The following is a 21,017-nucleotide window of genomic DNA, read 5'->3' as shown; positions in this document are numbered from 1 at the left end:
TTAATGGGATACATTTTAACCTCGGTCTTCCATCTTAATGCTGACCCGTTGGCCTTACTGAGTGAGCAAACAAGCCATAGGAACGTCCAGTAGAAACCGAGGCATGGGGGGGGAGGAGCCTAAATAAAATAGCTAATGGGAAGGGGAGTCAGGAATTTACCTGGGAGCCTGTGCTCTTTCATACCACATCACCCCCGCCCTCCGTAACTCCCTTGCAGTCTTTAGTCATGAGGAACGGGGCCCCCAGCCATGCAGTTGGCCCCCAAAAGCCAGAGCATGCCTTGGTTCCTCCCATCCACCTCACATCTGACAACCACAGCCTAAATGCTGTCTCTGCCCCAACGGCCACTCCTTCACTCCACTCCACGCTCTATCACTTCTTGCCTGGTCTCTTGAAGTAGCTCCTACTGGTCTCATTTGTTCATTCATTCATTCAACAGATACTACTAGTCAGCCACCATGTATGTGTCAGGCCTCACTAATCAGCCGTGGCCTCCCACCATCACGGCGCCACCGTGACCTTTCCAAAGAATGAATCTGATCAGGCCACAATATGCTAAAGAAAATGTAACTGGCCCCTGTCATTTTAAAGGATCATATGCCTTTCATAAGACGATCTCTGAATGGATTGAAATGCATGCACGTTGAATGTACCCATGGATTTTTCCAGCCAAAATTAATTTTAGGAAATTGTTAGCGAGGTTGAGCAAAAAGGGATACTTTTCTCCTCCCCACAGCTTGTCCTGCACAAAGTTGCAGCCGCCCAAGTTGTGTGTGTGTGTGTGTGTGTGTGTGTGTGTGTGTGTGTTGGACTGGAAAATGTTCCCCCATAGTCCAGAGAGTTGAAATCAAAGCTTGCAAAGGAAGTTGCTTAGTAGGACTCTCAGTAGTCTGAGATGGAACCTATGAGACTTGGGTGTTTTTGTTTTGATTGTTATATTCTCTTACAGTCAACCCGTTGCAGCCTAACAGATCATATTAAGCCTTAAATTAATTTTAGTGGCTATTGTTACTGATGACACAGTGATGACTTCTGCAGCATCCCAGAAATACTCTGCTCTTCCCTCCTCTGAGTCTTTATTTTTTCAGTTCTCTGAGTTCTGCTTCACCACCCCCCAAAAATAACACTTTTATTGTAACTCTTAAACTCCAAGGGCTGCCAGACTCCTGTGCCAGGCCGTATTCTCTTGTGGGCACCAAAGGATTCTCCATACCCCCTCCCCCATGGTTTTGTGTTTTCAGAGGTTCCTCTGCAAGCCCGTTCTCTGCTCATACCGTTGTCTTCATCATCCAAAGTGCATGTCGGTGTGTCCTCATCCTCCCTGTTTTCCTCACCTGGAACCCCTCCATCCACCAGAGCAAGGATGCTGTCCCACAGAGTAAGACTGTCCCACTGACCAGCTGCTTGACCACGGGAACATGAGTTCCACTCCCTGAGCCTCAGTTTTGCCGTCTAAAGCATGGGTGTAATACCTACTTCAAATGGTTTTTGTGAGGATGGAAAGAGACACCAGATACCCAGTGCCTGGCATCCTTTGAAGAGAGCAAGAGATGCTAACCATCCTTGTCACAAGGTTCAATCCCAGTCCATCCACGAACCTTTACAGCATCTTCCCACCATCCACGGCTCCCGTTGTGCTTAAGGATTCCTATCTCTGTGCGTTACCCTCTGCAGATAGGCTGCGAAGTGAGCTAGGGCCTAGGTCATGCCTCGTGTCAACCTAAGAGCCTCCAGGAGCCAGACATGGAACAGAAAATCGATTAGGTGTCAGAAAAGGAGAGAGGAGTGGGGCCTCTGCCCGACTCGAGGGCACACATACCTCTGGCCTGTTACTGGTCATACAGGAATATGGGCTCAGTGTTGCCAGATCTCAGCCTTTTCAAAGGGAAGTTAGATTCTTGGGCCAACACTGTTTCCAGGTCAAACAAAGCATGTCTGTGAGACCCCTATTTGTGAAAACTGTTGGATTCAGAGGGCCCACACAGGTTTGTGCATAAGCTGGTTATCTGGACCTCTGAGCTCACTTTTAGTGAGAAACAATGCTGCGAATGGCATGCAGGGGTCCAGGCTAAGCTAGAAGGCTGATTCCCATTCGTAGCTGACCTAAAGCTTAGGACAGTCCTAAGAAATGTCATCTCTGTGTGGAAGCCTTTTCCCACAGGGAATCACATTTAGAGTTCTGATTTACGATGTTGGGGACACGTGTACTAGAATGTAAGCCCTTTCGGGACAGGGCCTTTGTTTTGTTCACTGCTATCTCTTCAATGTCTTAAAACACCACCTGGCGCTCAATAAACACTTGTTGAATTAACGATTACACTTGTGTCTTTATCCATCTGCCCACCAGTAATCTGCTCCTTGTATGCAAACAAGGATGGTCTTGCTCCCCACAGCACCCCCATCCTAGCACTTGGCAGGAGCTAGGAGATGAGTAAGTATTTGTGGAATGAATGCATGACGGCAGCGATCTAACCATCAAACACTTATGGAGCACCTGCTGTGTGCCAAGGGCTATGCTGGCCTTCAGGGATGCAGGAGTGACTCAGACACTGTGCCAGTCTCCAGGAATTAGGTCACACAGAAAGGATTGCACAAACTGTTTCCTGGAACGCTTCTAAAAACGGTCGGGAGTTACTCAGCATCCCCCTTCCCAGAAGAGAGGGGAGTGGGTGAGATGGTGAGACCATTCAGCACCAGGATTCTTCATTCATCTGAGCATGCCTGGGTTGAACTCCTCCGTAGGGTCTGAATATGAAATGACTGAATTGATTTTCTTTCAACCACATGTAGGAACGAGCCAAGCGAGTGCTGTCTTTTCAAGTGGGCACCTCGGGAGGCCGCGTCCTCGTTGCACTTCTTAGTTACGACAGTGCTGGACCCTTTCTTTGGCAAGTGCCCCCGGAGAAGCTAGAAGCCATTTGAGGATATTTGTTTCGCTGCTTTAGGGTCACGCCTTATTTTTGGTCCTTCCCCTCCCCTGACTGTTTGGGGTGAGAGCGTCCTTCCAACCCCTTTATCCCTCCAACTTGGTTCCAAGTGACTTTGGGTTGTTTCCTAAAATCCAATCTGTGATCGAAAGAGAAATATTTTCTCTTGTTGAGTTAATTGAGCAGTGTGTGCCCCAGGCTGTGGATTCGGCAAGCCCAAAGAGAAGTCCCCCAGTTGTCACGTACCCCAGAGTTCTATCAGAAGAAGTGTTCAATCTTCCAAGGGGGAAAATGACAAACTCTACCTGTTTACTTTTATGTGCCCAAGATCTAGCACGGATTCTGGACGTGTAGGTACCCAGAGAGGTTTTACGGAGAGGAAAAGGGGAGGAGGATGAGGTTCGACATCAAAGTGTTGATCACGATTCTCATGGTGCTGGCTCAGGTCTCACGTCACATCTGATTGTTATGTGATCAAAGGCGATCACAGCCAGCATCTCCAAAAGGAAACTGAGGTCTAAGGTTACATAACTTGCTCAAGGTCATCAAGCCAGCAGGTGACTACACTAGGGTCTGAGCCCCCGTAGGAAGCCCTCACCCTGGGCCGTTAAACTGCACTCATTGAGAAGGTGATGGACATGGAATCATAATGATCCCAAAGAGACCAACGGGTTCAGCCTCCACTGTGGCCATAAAAACCTCCCTTCAGTCAGTGGGTCCCTGGCTGTCCAGCTGTCTGGCTTTTCCTTTGGTATTTGTGTTCTCAGGCCATCCCACTGCACTGCTCTGCTCCAACCCTGGGACCCCTATCAGAAAAGGCTGCACAAGGGAGTGTGTGGTTCGAAGCTCGGCTGAATGGGGTGCCTGTAAGCTCCTGTGTATTTTTGGAATATTTTGGAACCTGCCCCACCCAGAATGGGGCCAGACCAGTGACAGCACAGAAGAGAGGGACTGGGAATTTGAGCCAAAAGCGACCCAAAGTCATACCCACAAAGACCACGAGTCTGATCCCGCTAACTTACCAACTCCATGCCTGACCTCGGGCAGGTTGCTTGGTCCTCCTGGGCCTTGATTTCCCCATTTGGAGGAAGAGTTCTCTCCTGGTCAGGACTAGAAGGCGCATGCCCTCTTGCCTGAGGTTTGCTCACTGGGCGTTTGTCCACAGGCTGGAGGAGAACTACGAGATCGCGGAGGGGGTCTGCATTCCGCGAAGTGCCCTGTACGTGCATTACCTGGACTTCTGCGAGAGGAACGACACCCAGCCTGTCAACGCGGCCAGCTTCGGGAAGGTGAGTCGGCCCCCCAGCCCTCCTCCTCTTCCCGTCTTCTTATGCACCATTCTTAAGCATTGCTAACATCTTCATTGCTTTTGTTTTTAAGTTACCAAATGGTAACTTTGCCGCAAGTAAACACATCTTAACGAGCTGATACCAAGCCGAATACCAAACGAACTAATTGCAAAGTATTGAAAACTCCAAATGATTTGGACAGGTCCTCAAGTGAAAAAGCGAACACCTAACTTGAATTTCCTCAGTACTTAATTTGCAGGAACTGGCCTCTTTCCTCTGAGAGGCTAATGTTAAACTCCCCAGCGTGTTGCATGTGTGTCAGTGAGGCTAGGGTGGGCAGGCTGCTTGGCTTTGTACTGGGAAAGCACTGGGGAAGCCGGAAAATGGCCTCACATCATTAGCCTGGCTGTCTGAAAATCCTCTATGGGGGGCGGTGCTATCTGTAACATGACTGCAGGCCTGGCTGCTGTCTGTCCATCTCCTGATAAAAATACATTCCACACTTCAGTCTATGTCCACAAAAACTCCTTGTCGCTGGTCATTCATTTTAACAGGCTAAGGAACGCTGCTGCAACACTCTTCTAAGACTAATCTTTAGTCTGTTTGATAGATAGAAATACAGGTTTGGGGGCACCTGGGTGGCTCAATTGGTTAAACATCGGACTCTTGATTTTGACTTAGATCGTGATCTCAGGGTCGTGAGATCGAGCCATGAGTCGGGCTCTGTGCTCAGTGCAGTCTGCTTAAGATCCTCTGTCTCCCTCCCTCTGTGCCTCTCCCCCTACTCTAAGTAAACAAACAAATAAGTAAAATCTTAAAAATATATACATATAGGTTTTTATACCTCTAAAATACCTAATTTAATTTGAGTCAGTACATCCAAACTCTTCCTTTTTTTATTAGCTTCTTTTCCCCATGTATAAGTTTTGCTGCATTTGCTCACAAAAAGGCAGGTGTGTTTTGCACCAGGATTCCTCACCGGGTTTCCGAGTGCGCCCATAACAAGGACTGAAGTGGCAGGAAGAGGTGACCTTTCATCAGTCATCAGCTGGGTTAGGGGAAAGAGAGCAGCGTCAGGCCTGAGCCAGCAACCGCCCCCCTGCCCCTCTGCCGGAGAGTTCAAAGCCATGTGGCTGAGAATTAGCTCCACTGAGGGAATGGGAGGATGCTCCGTGGTGACTGGGGGGGGGGGGGGTGGGGGGCTATGGTTTTGTGATGCATTCCACGTGCAAATAATTGTTTAAAAAGGTGAATGGGGAAACCAGCTTTGCCGTTTCTTTCACTCATTTCTTCGTTCCTTTGGTGTGGGTCGAGATGGGCTTCGTGGCAGGCACTGTGTTCTGCAGAGAACCAGAAGGGAATTGAGTGTGGGTTCCACTGGTGGAGAGCCTCACAGTCGAGGGAGGAAGTTGGTGAGTGCCTCAGTGGGTGCGAGAAGGAAGGGCATACCAGGAATGCAGGGGGGACTGGAGCTTTGTCACTCATCTGGGGTCCGGGGACATTCGCTCGCATCCACACTCCCTTGCAGCGGCCCCAGTGGAGAGTTCAGATAAGGCCTCCAGTGGAGGGAGAGGTTGGGTGAACCGAAAGATCCAGAATGCTAACTGTCCTGGACTTATCCCTTAACTTCTCTGAGTCCTCCTGACCTGGGACTCTTCCTTCTGCCCAGAGCACCTCTCTCTACCTGTGCTGTTCAGGACAGTAGCCACTATGGTTGTTTAACATAAGCAGAAGAAAAAATTCTGTCCTTCAGGCGCACTAGCCCTGTTCCACATGCTCACGGGCCACAGGTAACTGGAGACTGTCCTACTGGGCAGTGCAAATAGAGCACTTCATCATCACACAAGGTATTACTGGACAGCCCTGTTCTGAACCACTGTGAGCCAGGGATGAAACTCAGAGTCCTCTGGGCTTTGCACCAGACAGCCCGCAGAAAACACCTGTGATCCCAGGGGACGGAAGTCTGCAGGAGGGACTTAAATCCCAAACAGGGTCCTGTGGAACAGGTATCCCCAGCTCAAGACTCCCCACCACACCGGAGGCTCTGGGGCCTCCCCTTGCCTGTTCCCCACAAGTGGTCTCAGCCCTCTCTGCTCGGCTACCTCCTCTCTCCCCCTCCACCACCTCCCACTGCTCACCTTCCCACCTTCCTCCTTGGGACCACCTCCACCAAATCGCCCCTGTTCTCTGATTCGTGTTCCTGCTGACCTCTATGCATCAGATGGCTTTTCAGAATCTTTTTCCAAATAATAACTTTTTCTCTCTAAGAATTATAATGTCAGCTGCTTCCAAAATCGTCACTAAAAAGGCAGCCAATCTCCATCTTATCTTCATTCCAAAAGCAAGGACATGGTCCAGTGGTATTAAAAACACAAATGAAAGAGCTCTTTGCAGGTACCTAGACATTGATTTCAAATGTACCGGGAACTAGGGCTGTCCTTCCAGCCACAGAGGACAGAAGGGGCCCGCTGAGGGTTTCCGCACGAAGCTTCTCGAGCTGGAGCCCCAGCCACGCTCGCCCTTCCTGAGGGCTCCCAGCTGCAGCTGCCTTCCCCAACCCCGAGAGAAAGGGAACAGTTGTTCTGTGAAGCCTGGGATTGTAATCATGGGCAGCCTTGCTTTGAACAGATCCATCCAAACTTTCGATTCATCTATGAACTTTTCACTCTGAGTAGACACGGTTCAATACTTCGGCTTTGCGTTTAGAGAAAAATGTCACTGGTGGCAGCTTCCCCCCATCCCACCCCCACGTCCCCAGCTTGCAAGTGGGCTGAGGTGAAACAGACGTCGGCCTCGAGGCTCTCCCCCCATGTCGCCTGGCTGGGATACTGTCCTTGATAAAGTGAGTAGAGCACAGCAACTGTTTTGCCACAAGTATGATCTGAAAGAGATCCTCTTTCCAGCACTGCGGCCACACTCCATAAGCCCTGGCTTCCAGTAATACCATATTGACTTTGGGTCCCAGAATTAATTTAGGTGTCGCAGAGAATGCTGAAGCTTCGAGCCGAGCTGGCCTTGTGCCTGCTTTTCTGTTGGCCACCACGAAAGGTGACCCAGCTTGGAGTCACTGAAATTTTCTGAGCTCCCATTTCCTTACCTCTAGATGGGAGTAATCTCTCCCCAAATTATGGTAGGGATAAAATGACACAGCGCCTATGAGAACATTTTTAAAATTGTGGCGTGTTCTACCAACAGAAGAAGGCGCCGCTATCGCCTCACTCCATCCGGCCTCTTCTGTTTCCCACCATGCTTTTCTTTTCTCTCTCTCTCTCTCTCTCTCTCTTTTTTTTAAAGATTTTATTTATTTATTTGACAGATAGAGAGAGATCACAAGTAGGCAGAGAGGCAGGCAGAGAGAGAAAGGGAAGCAGGCTCCCCGCTGAGTAGAGAGCCCAACATGGGATCATGACCTGAGCTGAAGGCAGAGGCTTTAACCCACTGAGCCACCCAGGCTCCCCATGGTTTTCTTTTCTTAATAGCACTTACCATTGTCCAACTGTTACCTGTACGATACAACTAATGTATCACATGTCGCATGGGTAGTTATCTACATGTCATTGCCTAGTATTCTACCACTACATCCTACAGATAATACAGACTGCATATAACTATATATCTAGTTATATAGTAGTTATAGACTGTATATAACTGTATAACTATCACATATATGACATAACTAAAAAAATACATATGTGTACGTATATGTTAGTTGCTTGTTTTTTATTTGCCTCCTTCTCTCGAATGGAAGCTCCACGAAGACCTTTTTGTTCACTGTGAATCCCCAGCTCCCAGAATAGCCCCTGGCGCATAATAGATCTTCAGATATTTATTGAAGATTGAGTGACTTATGTTATGGCCAAGGACACTGGAATCATTTGACACTTGTGAATTTGTTTGACCCATATGAAGCAGACATGGTATCCATTTTCCGTTAGCCCATTTGCTGAGCAGGGATGAGCTTGTTCAGGTACCAGTGGAAACTGGTTGTGTTTTCCTGTACTCTGAAGGACCACCTTCAGCGTCCTCTCTTTAGCCTTCCCACTCTGTCCTCTAATGACATCACAGAGAAACCCCGTAGCATCTAATCATCATTTTGGTCTTGGTTGGATAATTAAAACTCCCTCTCAGCTATGAAAAAGTCCCATTCAGTCCACTTTAAAACCTCCATCTGTGGGCGCCTGGGGGGCTCGGTTGGTTAAGCATCTGCCTTCAGCTCAGGTCATGATCCTGGGGTCCTGGGATGGAGCCCCGAGTTGGCCTCTCTGCCCAGCAGGGAACCCGCTTCCCCTCTGCCTGCTGTTCTCCCTGCTTGTGCGCTCTCTCTCTCTGTCAAATAGGTAAATAAAATCTTTTAAAAGACAAAACCAAAACCAAACAAACAAAAAAACCCTCCGTCTGACACGGAAGTCAGAGTCTCTCCCTTCCTGAGTGAGGCGCAGGATCTGTGGAAGAGGGGCATGGTGGGCCCTCCCGGTCTCCTCCAACTTCTCCAGAGCTGGGGCAGAGGGATGTTGGAGAAGGGTGGGAGGAGGAAAGTCAACGGGAGTCATTTTGACCAGCTGGTGCCCTGCGAGGTCTCCTCCTGCTAGTAACCTCTGCTGGGCTCATGGGTTTGGGGGACCCCATGTATCTCCATCCACACGGGCTAAAGGGATGGGCTCTGCAGCTGACCTCCCTTCTACCACCCATCCCCAGGCCGCTCTTGTTCCTCCACTGAGTTGTGTCGGAGGGTTTTGACTAGCTCACTGCATACCGACTGTTATACCCCGACTCTCAGAGACGCCCAGATGAGCCCCCGCAAATGTAGCTAGTGTATGGGACAGGCCGAACTCAGCAGTGTGCACACAGAAGGTGACTTTGCTTTGTTCTACCATGTTCTGGCCAGGCCTCCTCCTTTGACCCCTGATGGTTTCATGGCAGGTTTAAGAGTTTTTTGGTTATTGATTATAAGAGCAAGCCTCTTTTTAATAATTCTGACTCTTTTAGACATTCAGACTCTTTTAGTCCAGTCCAGTACAAACCTGCAGCCTCAAATCCGCTTGAAAATGCCTCCCTGACCTCCAGCTCAGCCTTGACCATGTGTGGCCTGGGGACCTGCAGTGGGGAAGAAGAGAGCGTGATCTGACCTTCGCTTTTCCCTGAACTTTTCCTCCTGCTGCTGGAGTCTGCAGGCTTGTCAGCTTGAGAAAAAAGACTTCCAAAATGGTAACCCTAGTTTTCCAGAAAAAGCAGTAAAATAAATTTTACAATGGAACTGTACATTGAAACAAACACAAGATCATAGGGGTCAGTTGACCTACACGTGACATCATACCCAGCTAAGTTGCCAGAGCCTATTAATATATCATTCTTGGGGCCACTGGGTGGCTCAGTTGGCTAAGCATCTGACTCTTGGTTTTGGCTCAGATCATGATATCATGGGTCATGAAATGGAGCCCCATGTCAGGCTCTATACTCAGCAGGGAGTCTGCTTGAAGATTCTCTCCCTCTGCCCCTTCCCCCACTTGCCTACACTCTCCTTCCCTCTCAAATAAATAAGTAAATCTTAAAGAAAAATGGGTAACTCTTTAACAGATGTTAGAAGTATTTAGCTATGTCTAATTATGAATGCAGCACTCACAGACTTTTTATAAAATGAATAAAAATCACAAACACATATGACCTGGTACTGCTGTAAGCATTTTACATAAATCAGCATTCTCCAAACTACTATTTGAGGTAGGAACTGCTATGACCTCCCCCCATTATAGAGATGGGTAAACTGAGTCCCAGGAAGGTAAATTGTCCAAGGCTACATAGCCAGTAAGTGGATGGGAACCTGGGAAGTCTGGCTCCAAGAGTCCAGGCACTTAAACTTATGTCATTACCCAGAGCATTTATCTTGGGGGAGTAGGGTATGTATGTCTGGAGGCGGGAGGTGGGTCTATGCGGACAAAAAAACGGTGGGACTTTGGACTTCGGTGTGGTCATCAGGAGCCACCTGGCAACCTCTTAGATGATGGAATTTGGGAGTGAAGTTTCCGCCTCTCTGTCTCTCAAGGGCAAGTGTGCTGGTCATTGCAGTTGAGAAAGGCCCCCCCAAGTCCTGCCCCACTGGAGGGTTCTAGGCACTGTGAACCCTGTCGCCAGTATTCCTCATGCTGCTTCCCCCTCAACACTTGGGTTCACCCAGTTATTAGATATTCATTGACCTCATCCTGCTGTGGTGTCAGCCCTGTATGGGCAGGTGGGAACTGGAGTGAAGAAGGTAGTCTGTCCTCGAGGGGTGCAGGCTGCAGAAGGGACAATCCCTACAGGAAACCACAGAGCACAGTGGCAGGTGTGCCCCTGAGCTGGAATGCCCATGAGTGGAGGGGCGCAGAGAGGAGACTGCTGTCTCCTCGAGGTGGGGCAGGGGCGGCAGCCCGAGAGCAGGGTCAATCTGGGAGGACCCCCGACACCCACAGTCATCCTCTCCCCACTGCAGCCCTGTGAGAGCCACAGGAGCTGAAGAGGGTGTTTTAATGTCACCAAATACTTCTTTTTTCTGCGGCTCCATTGGTCTTTTGGAAACTCTTAGCAAAAAGTCTACCTTCACAAAAATGGAGCATCCCTGCCTAGCAGCAAGCTAAGCTTTTTCAGAAACAAAAATGGGTCTCAGATCTCTGAGCCGGAGTACGTCTCTGGCTTACCCGTGGATTGCTTTCCAAGCATCTATTACCTGCGTTGGTGAGAAGTTGAGGGGCAAAAACACGTCTTCTTTAACAAACCTTGGTTGAGGTTCTACCGTGTGCTGTAGGCCAGGAGTTTCCAGTAATGCCAGGTGTGGAGTCCTAAATTTGAAGGTTATCACCCTTGCTCTCTGCACCTCCGTCTCTCCATCTGTCACGTGGGAAAGTTAGTCCAAAACATACAACGGTCTCTACCACATGAGCTGGAAATACTTTGCAGCTAGAAACCGTAATGGCAGTATCTCGTGTCCTCCTCACACAGCCCTGTGAGCTAGACGCTGGTTGGTTTGTTCACTTTGAAAGTTGACATGGCTGACTCCAGGCCACTGGAACCTTCTCCGTGAAGTAAATCCTGGGTGGAAATCAGAAGGTGGAACGGTTAGGAACTGTGTTGGCAATGTGGCTTTAAAAAAATGCCCTTCTCCATCCCCAAAGTGACATAAATAAATGAGTGATTTTACTTTTCTTCACGTAGAATAAGTCTAAGAGATGATCACCCAGTGCTGCCATCCCAGTTCTAGAAGAGTGTCGGACCTGGGTACCTTCGATCTTTCTGTGCTCTGGCCTTTGTAGCAGATGGCTTCCAACTTTGTATTACCTCATGATCCGAAGTGGCAAACGCTGTATTCCAGGCAACAAGTGGGAGAGTGTGGGGGGAAGAAGAGAAAGTTCAAAAACTCCAGCCAAATCAGTGGTCTTGAGGAGCTTTGCCAGAGCCCTCTATCTTGCCTGCCGCCCTTGGTTGTCAGGGGAACAGGAGACTGTAGAACGTTGCCCCCTGGAATAAAAAATTAGAGTTTGGTTAATAAAGAAAAAGGGGGAAACAATGAGACATTTTAGCCACATAACGACACTTTAAAAATCCATTGTATTCTGTTTTTAAAAAATTGAGATATAATGGACATAAAACTTATTAAAGGTGTACAACATAATGATCTGATAGATGTGTATATTGTGAAATATTCACCACACAAGCTTAGGTAACATCTCTCACTACCGTAGTTAATGACTTTTTATTGTGATGAGAACTTTTTTGGTGATAAGGACTATAAGGTCCACTGTCTTAGCACCTTTCAAATGTCCAGCAAGTCAGCAGTAGCCACCGTGCTGACCCTGGCTTCTCCGGGACTTACTCGTCTCCCAGCTACGAGGGGGAACCTGTTGACCCCTTTTCCCTACATGGCCCCTGTGTATCCACTATGAAATGGAACCCAGGATCCTGAAAACATGTACCAAACACCCTCAGATTAGGAGCCCATGGGAAGGAACAGAGGCAGCATAATGCGATCTCTTAAGGCTGGGGCGGGGTAACGTGATTTACGGTCAGCACCGTCCAACATGTCAGCGAGAGGCAGATTCGTGGACAGCTGTGACAGCTGTGACACAGTGTAATTTGGATACGTGGAAAGGCCAGGTCACCTCAAAACTGCATGTCCCCTGAGGACTTGTTGATGTCCCAGAATCCTCAGTTCCTTTCCTTGAGGAAATGCAGCTAGAACAGAGCCGGATAATTCATTAATACGTATGGGTTACTAAGACCTCAAATGGAAAGAGTTCAAGCTATTCAAGGGCCTTGGAGATTGGTTGGTGGGACCCAACCACCTTCCTTTTCTAGCTGAGGTGATGGAGAGAGGGACTGAGTGGTTCTGCTGAGGTCACACGTGTCTTGGCAGGGCTGGGGCTGTGGGGTGGGGGACACCAGGAAGCAGTAGGGAGACTGAAGAAGGGGTGCCGGATGTATGAATTGGGTTCATTTATAGCCTGCCTTTTCCCCGTGAGGACTTAAGGTCATTGGCAGTTTGGGCTGTGGATGGCTTTTCCTTGCATATTTGGCTCCTCCCTCACGGCTGGCCATGCTTGAGCAAAGTCAAGAATCGCCCAGCGTGTTCTGGGGACCCGTGCTTGGGGCAGCTGCATATACCTTGAACGGAGAGGGAACCAAAGGTTCCTCTGACTTTGTGGGCCTGCTATCTCTCCTCAAGAGTGCTGACAGCCTGCCCTGGCCTGGGGTCATGCGCGCCCCCGTGCGGGGCCACTGACCAAGATAAAGGTGCTCTTGGGACATTAGGATCCTTCAGGAATGGTCTCTTTCCAGTTTTCAAAGGAAACCCTTTGGTACATCGATAAAGTTTCCTTCAACTTAAAATTCTCGTGTATGTTTTTCTCTACTTTTAGTGCCTGCTGTGGAGCGTCTGTGTCAGGAGGTCTGATGTCACCCCAGGTCCCATAGTTTGTTATTTCAGGTGTCTCTCCTGTCGTGCCGTGTGAGAGCTCAGAAGTCAGGTTGTGGGGGCTCGAATCCCGTCTCCACCATTTCCCCGCCGTGTGAGCTCAGACAGTTTCTGAATCACTCCGGGCCTCCGTTTCCCCATCCACAGAATGGGACAGTGACAGCGACCACGTGGAGAGCTGTTGACGTGATGGCTGTCAGAGGGGCTTCCTCGGCTCAGTGCCTGGTAAATACAAACACTTACACCACGGGAGCTGAAATCATGATTTCAGTTTACCATGGCAACCTCTCATGACTTTCCTACATGTTTTTAATATATCACCACTAGCATCGATGTTTCGACTCTTCCTCCTGAGCAATCTTGAGAACAATTGTTCTAAAAATGTCCTGCCTCGCACACATGCTGCCGTTGCCACCCTCACCCGCTCTTGTTATCGTCCTCAGAGTTATTCCAGGTTTGACTTAACCTGCCGCTTATGTAACTCACCTCATTCCAAGTAAGTCGGCGTGTGATGACTGGCTCTTCTTATACTCTCACACGTGACACGTCACCCAGGCAGCCTCGGGACGATGCTGGGCTCACCTACGGAATCTGGGACTTCTCGGAATTGTCATCCACGGTAGTTCTCAAGGGGCAACACAGTAGCTATTACCCTCCTGGCCCTGGGGGTGTCCACAGGGTCCCGCATCCATCCATATGCGTGATTTGAAATTCCATTTCCGTCTCATTGCACTAGATAGGAATTTCTTGAGAATGTTTGAAATTGCTCTTGGGGGAATTGCCCATGAACCTGCAGCATCCTACTCCCATTTGACCACTCCCACCCCAGTACCTAGTGCCCAGCAGGTGTGACCAAAAAACCATTGAATGGCGAGGGTTATACAGCATCGTGTAACCACTCTGGCAAACACCCATTTCAAAATGAAAGCATTGAGGTAGGCTGTTTAAAAATCCTTATTGGTAGCACCAGACTTAATTTTTGTTTTCTTTTCTGTTAAAGGGGTGAGGTCTCTTGTCAACATTGACAGTGAGTCCATATCTCACTTTCAGACTTAAAGTTCTGACGGTATTAATTCCTTTAGCCAGTCGGGATCTCTAATCATTTCTTTCTTGTGTTCACGAAATTGTGTGTTTTAAGAGAAGGCACAAGACTTTTGCAGTATACAGTTACAAAACAACTCGTCACGGTACTGGATTTCTCATTTCTTGCTATTTGAGTCGTCCCTCTTCTCTTCCCACACCCAAGTAACCTCTGAACTAAGACCCACAGCTCTTATTTTAAGCACATTTGACTCTTTCTAGACATAGATGTTTGTCTCCTTCAAAGTGTGGGAGGATCTGCACTTATCCCATTACCTTGGAACTCCTTTTGGACCAGTTCTTGTTGGTGGCAGATCTTTGCCTACTGAGGGTGGATTGAATTTTTGGAAACAACCAAAGCCTTTTTTCAGAGCCATCCCTGATGACTAAGTTTGGAGACTAAGCTGGATCAAGATCATATGGTTTGAGGTCAAAGTCAAAGCCTGTCTGTAAGACTAACGAGATGGAGTGGCTCTAAAGGTGTCCCTTGAGGCAGCATCTAGAGAGGACATCAGGGGTCTCACACCCCTTGCTGGCTCCCATGGGTGCCGGCCATACTGAGGAACAGGAGAGACAGTGGAACTGGGACCCCGTTTCTCCCACTGGCAGAGTCTGTGAATCTGAGTGGCCTTGAATGGCCATAGATCCCAGTACCTCATCTGTGAAACGGGGATCTTCATACGTCCCTCCAGTGTCATTTTTAGGATAGAATCAATGTTGTGTGTAAAATACCCCATCTGGTACCTGGTCCTTGCTGACACTCAGTGGGTGGTGGCTCCCCTTTCCCTTCCCCCATCTTAAAGAGGCCAGTGATTTGAATATGCCATTTCAGAAACATGTGCCTAAAACCCACATTTATTTCAAAACTGCACCCTCAAAATGAGGTCAGGGTAGCCCCCATGCGGAGTTTCCTCCGACCTAGAGCAGTGTATTGGTGGCTGGAGAGAAGCGTGGACGAGGGAGGTGGATAACCTGGCCGCCACCACCACCAGCACCGAGAAGAATCCCGGCAGCTCCAGGGAGGGGAGATGGGCAGAGCTGCTGTGCCTCCCACCCTGAGCCCCACAGAGCCCCCTGCCCCAGCCCGGCTGCCTGGGCTGAAAGGGAGAAGGGTGGGATTCCCGAGTAATTAAAGGGAATTTGGAAGGCTGGGATGTTGCGGAATGTTAGATCAGTAGCTAGAACAGCATGTGGCGTTCTTTAGGCAGGCTTCATTGAATCCATACAAAAAGAGAAAGAGGGGCTGCCTGCCGTCTGCTCATTTATCAAACGGCGAAACTCAGCTTTCACAGTTCCACAAAAGTGTTTGACTGTTTGCTGAGTCTTGCTCCAGAAATTAAAAGCTGAACAGCCTTAGTGGTGCTGAATCGACTCTGCATTTTGAGACTCAAACCAAACTGTGCGGGGCTTTCAGGTTCTGGGACCAGCTGATTATCTGGTGAAAAGAGAGGAGAATAATTTGTAATTTGCTGCCCATAAGAAACACTAAAAAAAAAAAAAAAAAAAAAAAAAGCAGCAAACCCCATTCTCACAGGTTTTTGTTGTGGCTGGGAGGAGGAGGTGCACTCTGTAACAGCCCTTTCTGTGCTCAGAGTGGGAAAAGTCTTGACCTCCATTTGGGCAGAAGGGGCTGCGGTCCAGCCGTGCCTCCCCCCATCCCCCACCCCCAACTCGGCACCCCGCCCTTCCTCTTAGTTCTCTGTTTGAAATTACTTTTCCCTCTTTTGGAGGAGGAGGAGAGGGCTGGGCCTTCCCGTACTTCTAGATAAGAAGTATTTTCCCAAAGGGAACTAAATATTCCAGCAGCACAAATATATTGCTTGGGAGACCAGGATATACCACAAAAGCCTGAAAAAAAAAAGTTGAATGAGGCTCCTCTAGAAACCCATCAAAGGGTAACTCCGTCAGTGGAGAGAATGCAGTAGAGGATAGTGGAGACAGAGAGGGGGGTGTTACCACACGTGGCCTCTTCTCTCCAGCCCCCTGCCCCTCAGCGGGTCACTGCCCCCCTTGTGCTGCCAGGAGAGCCCGTTAAGGCAGAGCCTTGCTGTAAGCCTGCGAGGTTAGCTGAGCAAGTGTTTTATCCCCATTTTACAGACAAGAGACCGGATGTCAAATGGAAGATCTCTTTTGGCTCCTCAATTTAGCACAGATAATCGCCTTCTACCCTTCACGGAAAGCAACTTGATGGTATCTTTTACGAACCTTGAAATGTTTCTCCCCTTTAATCAAGCAGCTCCACACTTAAGAAACTATAATAAGGGGAGAACCTCCAAAATGCTAGCAATAAAAATAAAAATCATTCTGCAAAAGGTACCGCTCATAGCGTGATTTATGTCAACAGAACATCGGAAACAATGTCCGTGGCCAGCCCAACAGAGATACTCACTTATTCTTTCATTTACTGAAATCGATGAGTTAATGTGCTGAGCTGTCATGTCTCCTCCGGGGACTACACAGCGGCCTTTTAATGGCCTCTCTGCTTCCACCCTTGGCCCCTATGGTCCCTTCTCCACCCAGCAGCCAGAGCCATCCTTTGGAAAGCTAAGTCAGCCTTGTTTCCCTTTGTCTTGCTTGGAGCCCTCTGACGTCTCCCCATCTCATTAAGGGTAAAAGCAGAAGTGCTCACAAAGGCCTACAAGGCCCCGTGTGAACTGTGCTGCATCGCCCCTCCTGGCCTCCCGACCTCATCTTCTGCTCTCCTGAGCACCTGCTGTGCTCCGGCCACACTGGCCTCCTCGCTCTTCCTGACGTGCGTCAGACAAGCTCCTACCTCAGGGTCTTTGCACTGCCTGTTCTCTGGGCTTGCACCCTCCGTCCCCTAGAGATCCATGAGGTTCATTCCCTCACTTCTTTCAGATCACCCCTCAAATGCCATATTAGTACTTAGCCCTTATCACCCTAAAAAATAACCCCCACCCCCTCATTCCCTCTTCCCCTCCCCCTGCTCCTTTTGTTTCTCTCCGTAGCACTCACCTGATATAAGATATATTGACTTTTTAATGTATTTATTTTTGGTCTTCTCCCACTAGATGTAGGCTTCCTAAACAAAGGCTGTTTCTGTTCATCTCAGTGTGGTGTCCCTCAGCCTGGCCAAATGTCTGGCGTGTAGGAGGAGCTCAGTAAATGTTTGTTGTTGAGTGAATCCTAACTACGTGCCGGCAGGCAACCAGTTGTAGTTGTTGAGGCTGCAACTTGTCAAACATAGGGCAGAGCCGAGGAGACAAGGCTACAGGTCCCGTTCCTGTAGAGTCCCGTGGGCCTACCCAAGGACTTGGTGGGGCTGAGAGGAGGATTAAAAGTATTAAAAGCTGGATAAGTGGGTCCTATGGACCATGTAACTACAGTCCTTTAAACTCAACCAGTGGCCCAGGGAAGATTTTTGGAAAGGTATAAGCTAATATTTCAAAGGTGAGTAGACATGAGGCAGACATGAGGGCATGGGGAGAGGGTTCCAGAAGATGAGAACAGCTTGCAGGGAAAGCTAGAGTAGGAGAGAGCGCAGTGTATTCACGAAACTTGAAAGAAGTTGCATATGGCCTTGGGGACGGAGAGAGGAAGAGGGGAGAGGTGAGCTAGAATGAAGGCAGAGCTAGTCTAGCAGGACGGGTGGGTCTGGACTTCATCTAGGGGGTTCACGGAGAAGTGGTCACGGTGCCATGATTGGATGCAGGTGCAATGAAGAGACCATGTTCACAAACCAGGCACGAGATCGTGGCCTTGGGATTGGTGGTAGCGGGAGGATGTCAGCAGAGTCTGGGTGTGTTCAAGATGAAGGAAGGAGGGAAGTTGGGCACAGATTGGAAGTGGCAGGTGCAGTCCTGGTTTGGAGAAGGGAGAGCGCTTATCTGGCCGGAGAATCAGGAAAGGGGCCTGGAGGAGCCGGGTACATGCTGGGTGCCCGGGGACTGCTGCGGGGGGGAGAGGCGGGAGCGTGGTGCCCAGGGTGCAGGAGCACTCGGAGAACTGGCGGGCGCCAAGTAGTCTGATTTGGATGGAGCATGGGGTCACGCAAGGACATTGTGAGAGCAAAATTGGCAGCAGAGCGAGGCGTTGCACAGTGCGTCTGAGCTCCAGAAGGAGGCTCCGCTCAGGCCGCTGGCGTGGAGAATTGTCAGAGAGGCCTCTAAGGAGACAGGTAATGATCTGGATTGTTCTCTTGGTCAGTCCAGCAGGGGACTCTGAATCGTCCAAGCAGAATGACTTTTGCTTACTATTTCTATTAAGCAGAAGAAGTGTTTAATCGCCAGATTTCACTTTACTGGAGGTGGGTGGATTGAATCTAAAGGAGACACCTGTGGATATCACCTGCCGGCGGCTGTCACCGTCCTCTCAGCTGTTTCTCCCTTTCCCTGGGGGATTGGGGCCTGGGCCCTCAGTGGCTGTTCATAGCAGAGGCCACCAGAACGCTGCCAAGAGTGTCACAGTGAGGCAAATTGGATCTTCATCGAAGAGCCAACCGGAACAAGAAATCATTTCATTCCTCATTTGATGTGTAAATGCAGGAATATGACATAAAAGGGAAAAGAAGTTTGCTGTTAAAAGAGGGGATGAGGGGGCCCTAGGACCCTTTCATTCATTCAGAGGCAATAGTATTGTCATGGTAATGTTGAGTCAGACTGGGTGCCTTCGAATCCTGGGTCCACGTCTTGTGAGCTGTGTGGCTCTGTGCGGGCTACTTAGCCTCTCCAAGCCTCTGTTCCCTCATCTGTACGAGGGTGTAGCAGTGGAACCTGGACCGCTATAATGATTAACTGAGATAATACACATAAAGTGGTTAGCAGAGTGCCTGAACCAGGACTTGACCCCAAAACGTGTGTGCTTAACCACCATACCGACAGCTTCACCGTTCGCCAGGGAAATTTGAGACAGGAGCATCTGAGGTCATGTGGGAAGGTCACAGGGGGACTGGGACAGGCTCAAAGAAAGAGAGGAGTTCCTCTGGTGTGGCGGAGACTGTGGGTCCAGGTGAGGGGTCGCGGCGGGCGAGGGCAATGGCTGGGGGACAGGGAGAAGTGGCCAGGTTCAGTGGGTGTCTTTGTCAGAATCGGTAGGACATGGGGTGGTGTCGGGAAGGGTGTAGTCTCTCCTGCTTCTGTCTTGGGTGACTCAGCGGAGGCTGGTGCTGGCCACAGAGTTGGTAAAATGGCACGTACTGATCCATACAGTGTTCAAAAGGAGCAAGTAAAACCCATAGGCCAGCAAGGAAATCGTAGGGTTCATGGATCCATGGATTCAGAGGCCCCATTCCACAGCTCGATAATTCCCCAAGACCACAGCGTGGAGAATTTCAAACACACTCTATGTTTTATGGCCTCTCAGAGGTAGAACAAACAGCTCCAGAAATCTGTCCTTGTTTCCGGGGGGCTCTCTGGAAGATCTCTAGACCAGAGTCTGTGGCCCTGGCACCTTAGCCTGGGGCCAGGACATCATGTAGGACGCCGTTTGGCTAAGTATGTAGGAAGCTTCAGAAATTTGCCCATTCTCTTCAGTCATGTATGATCAGGCTTAGGAACCACAGCGGCAACAACAAAATGCTGCTTTTTTATTATCTATTTTCAGGGAATAGGCAATGATTTTTTTTTTTTTTAAAGAAAAGTAAAAGAGCCACCAGAACATTATGGAAGATTTCTGGTGCTTCTTTCAAGGTCATCTTGACCTTCTTTTGTCAATTAGGAATATTTCCAATAAGAGAATCCTTTTTTTATTTACAGAAAAAGTCGACCTTGTACAAAATGTTAAAGAAAAGTCTTTTTGTTCTCATCACAATCCTACTAACCTGACAAATAGCCGTTTTTACTTTTTCTCCTTCCGTTTCCATTCCTATATTTGTAAAATAAATTATAAGCATAGCATCAGTGTAGTCTGAGGTTTGCTATTTCATTTAGCATTATGTCATACATAGACTTCCTGTGCTGTGACATAGTATTTGTTACTCTCATTTTTTTAAAAGATTTATTTGAGAGGGGGATATTGGAGGAAGGGCAGAGGGAGAGGAAGAGAGGATCTCAAGCAGATTCCCCAGTCAGCCTGGAGCCTGACCTGGGGCTTGATCTCACAACCCTGAGATCAGGACCTGAGACAAAACCAAGAGTGGGACTGGGACGCTTAACCGACCGCACCACCCAGTTGCCCCTATTACCACCATTTTTAATGCCTGCATCGTGGCCCGTTGAGTGCACATATGATCATTTAACCAGGTCCCTGCCATCAGACACTTACACTGTTTCCAGTTCCTCTCCCTTACCAGTGGTCCTGCACATAGCTTTTTGTTACTTCAGATTAGTTCCTTGGACTTCATAGACCGAAAGGTATGTATGTATATTTTGTGAATATATGTACGTATATTGTGAGGGGTCGTACCCCTAAACTGTGTCACCAGCAATCTGTGAGAACTTCAGTCTTGCCACACCTTGGACAGCACCTGACATTCTTTTCCGAATGTCTGCTAGTATTAGAGCATTAAACATGGTATCTTCCTGTTGTGCCTGCTATATGGGGGGAATCTCCCAGACTAAAATGCAGAAAAATCTCTGCTTTTTCCAAAGCAACTCATCCGTGTTTATCTTGTGGGGACTGGGGCTCTTGGAACTTTATTGTAGTGGCTAGGTGGGAAACGCTGAGCCCAAATCGTAATCCCATGTTTAACCAAGTGCAGCCTCTGTCCATCTTCTTGCTTTCCGTATTTCCCTGCGATCTCTATCGGCATATCTAGAAATGGTCAGTACTGCAGCTTCACGGACATCTGCTTCGTATCTGGGCAGTTCTGGGGGAAGACC

The 21,017-nt window shown here is 48.9% G+C and overlaps 1 protein-coding gene across 2 annotated transcripts in view; it reads left to right on the top strand.

Annotated features, from left to right (window-relative positions):
* The window catches only part of RFX4 (regulatory factor X4), a gene marked incomplete at both ends in the record, with an annotated part of 157,596 nt that overhangs the window by 56,659 nt on the left and 79,920 nt on the right, over positions 1-21,017 (top strand). For both annotated transcript variants that reach the window (XM_080810751.1, XM_080810750.1), the window contains one exon: positions 4,094-4,217. In XM_080810751.1, the coding sequence (XP_080666877.1) occupies positions 4,094-4,217 (124 nt within the window). The remainder of the gene's footprint in view (positions 1-4,093; positions 4,218-21,017) is intronic.

The sequence above is a fragment of the Martes martes genome, assembly GCF_963455335.1.
Source record: "Martes martes genome assembly, chromosome: 8".
In the NCBI taxonomy this organism is placed as follows: Eukaryota; Metazoa; Chordata; class Mammalia; order Carnivora; family Mustelidae; genus Martes; species Martes martes.
The sequence above is the reverse complement of the archived record's forward strand: the minus strand, read 5'-3'. Positions and strand labels throughout refer to the sequence as shown.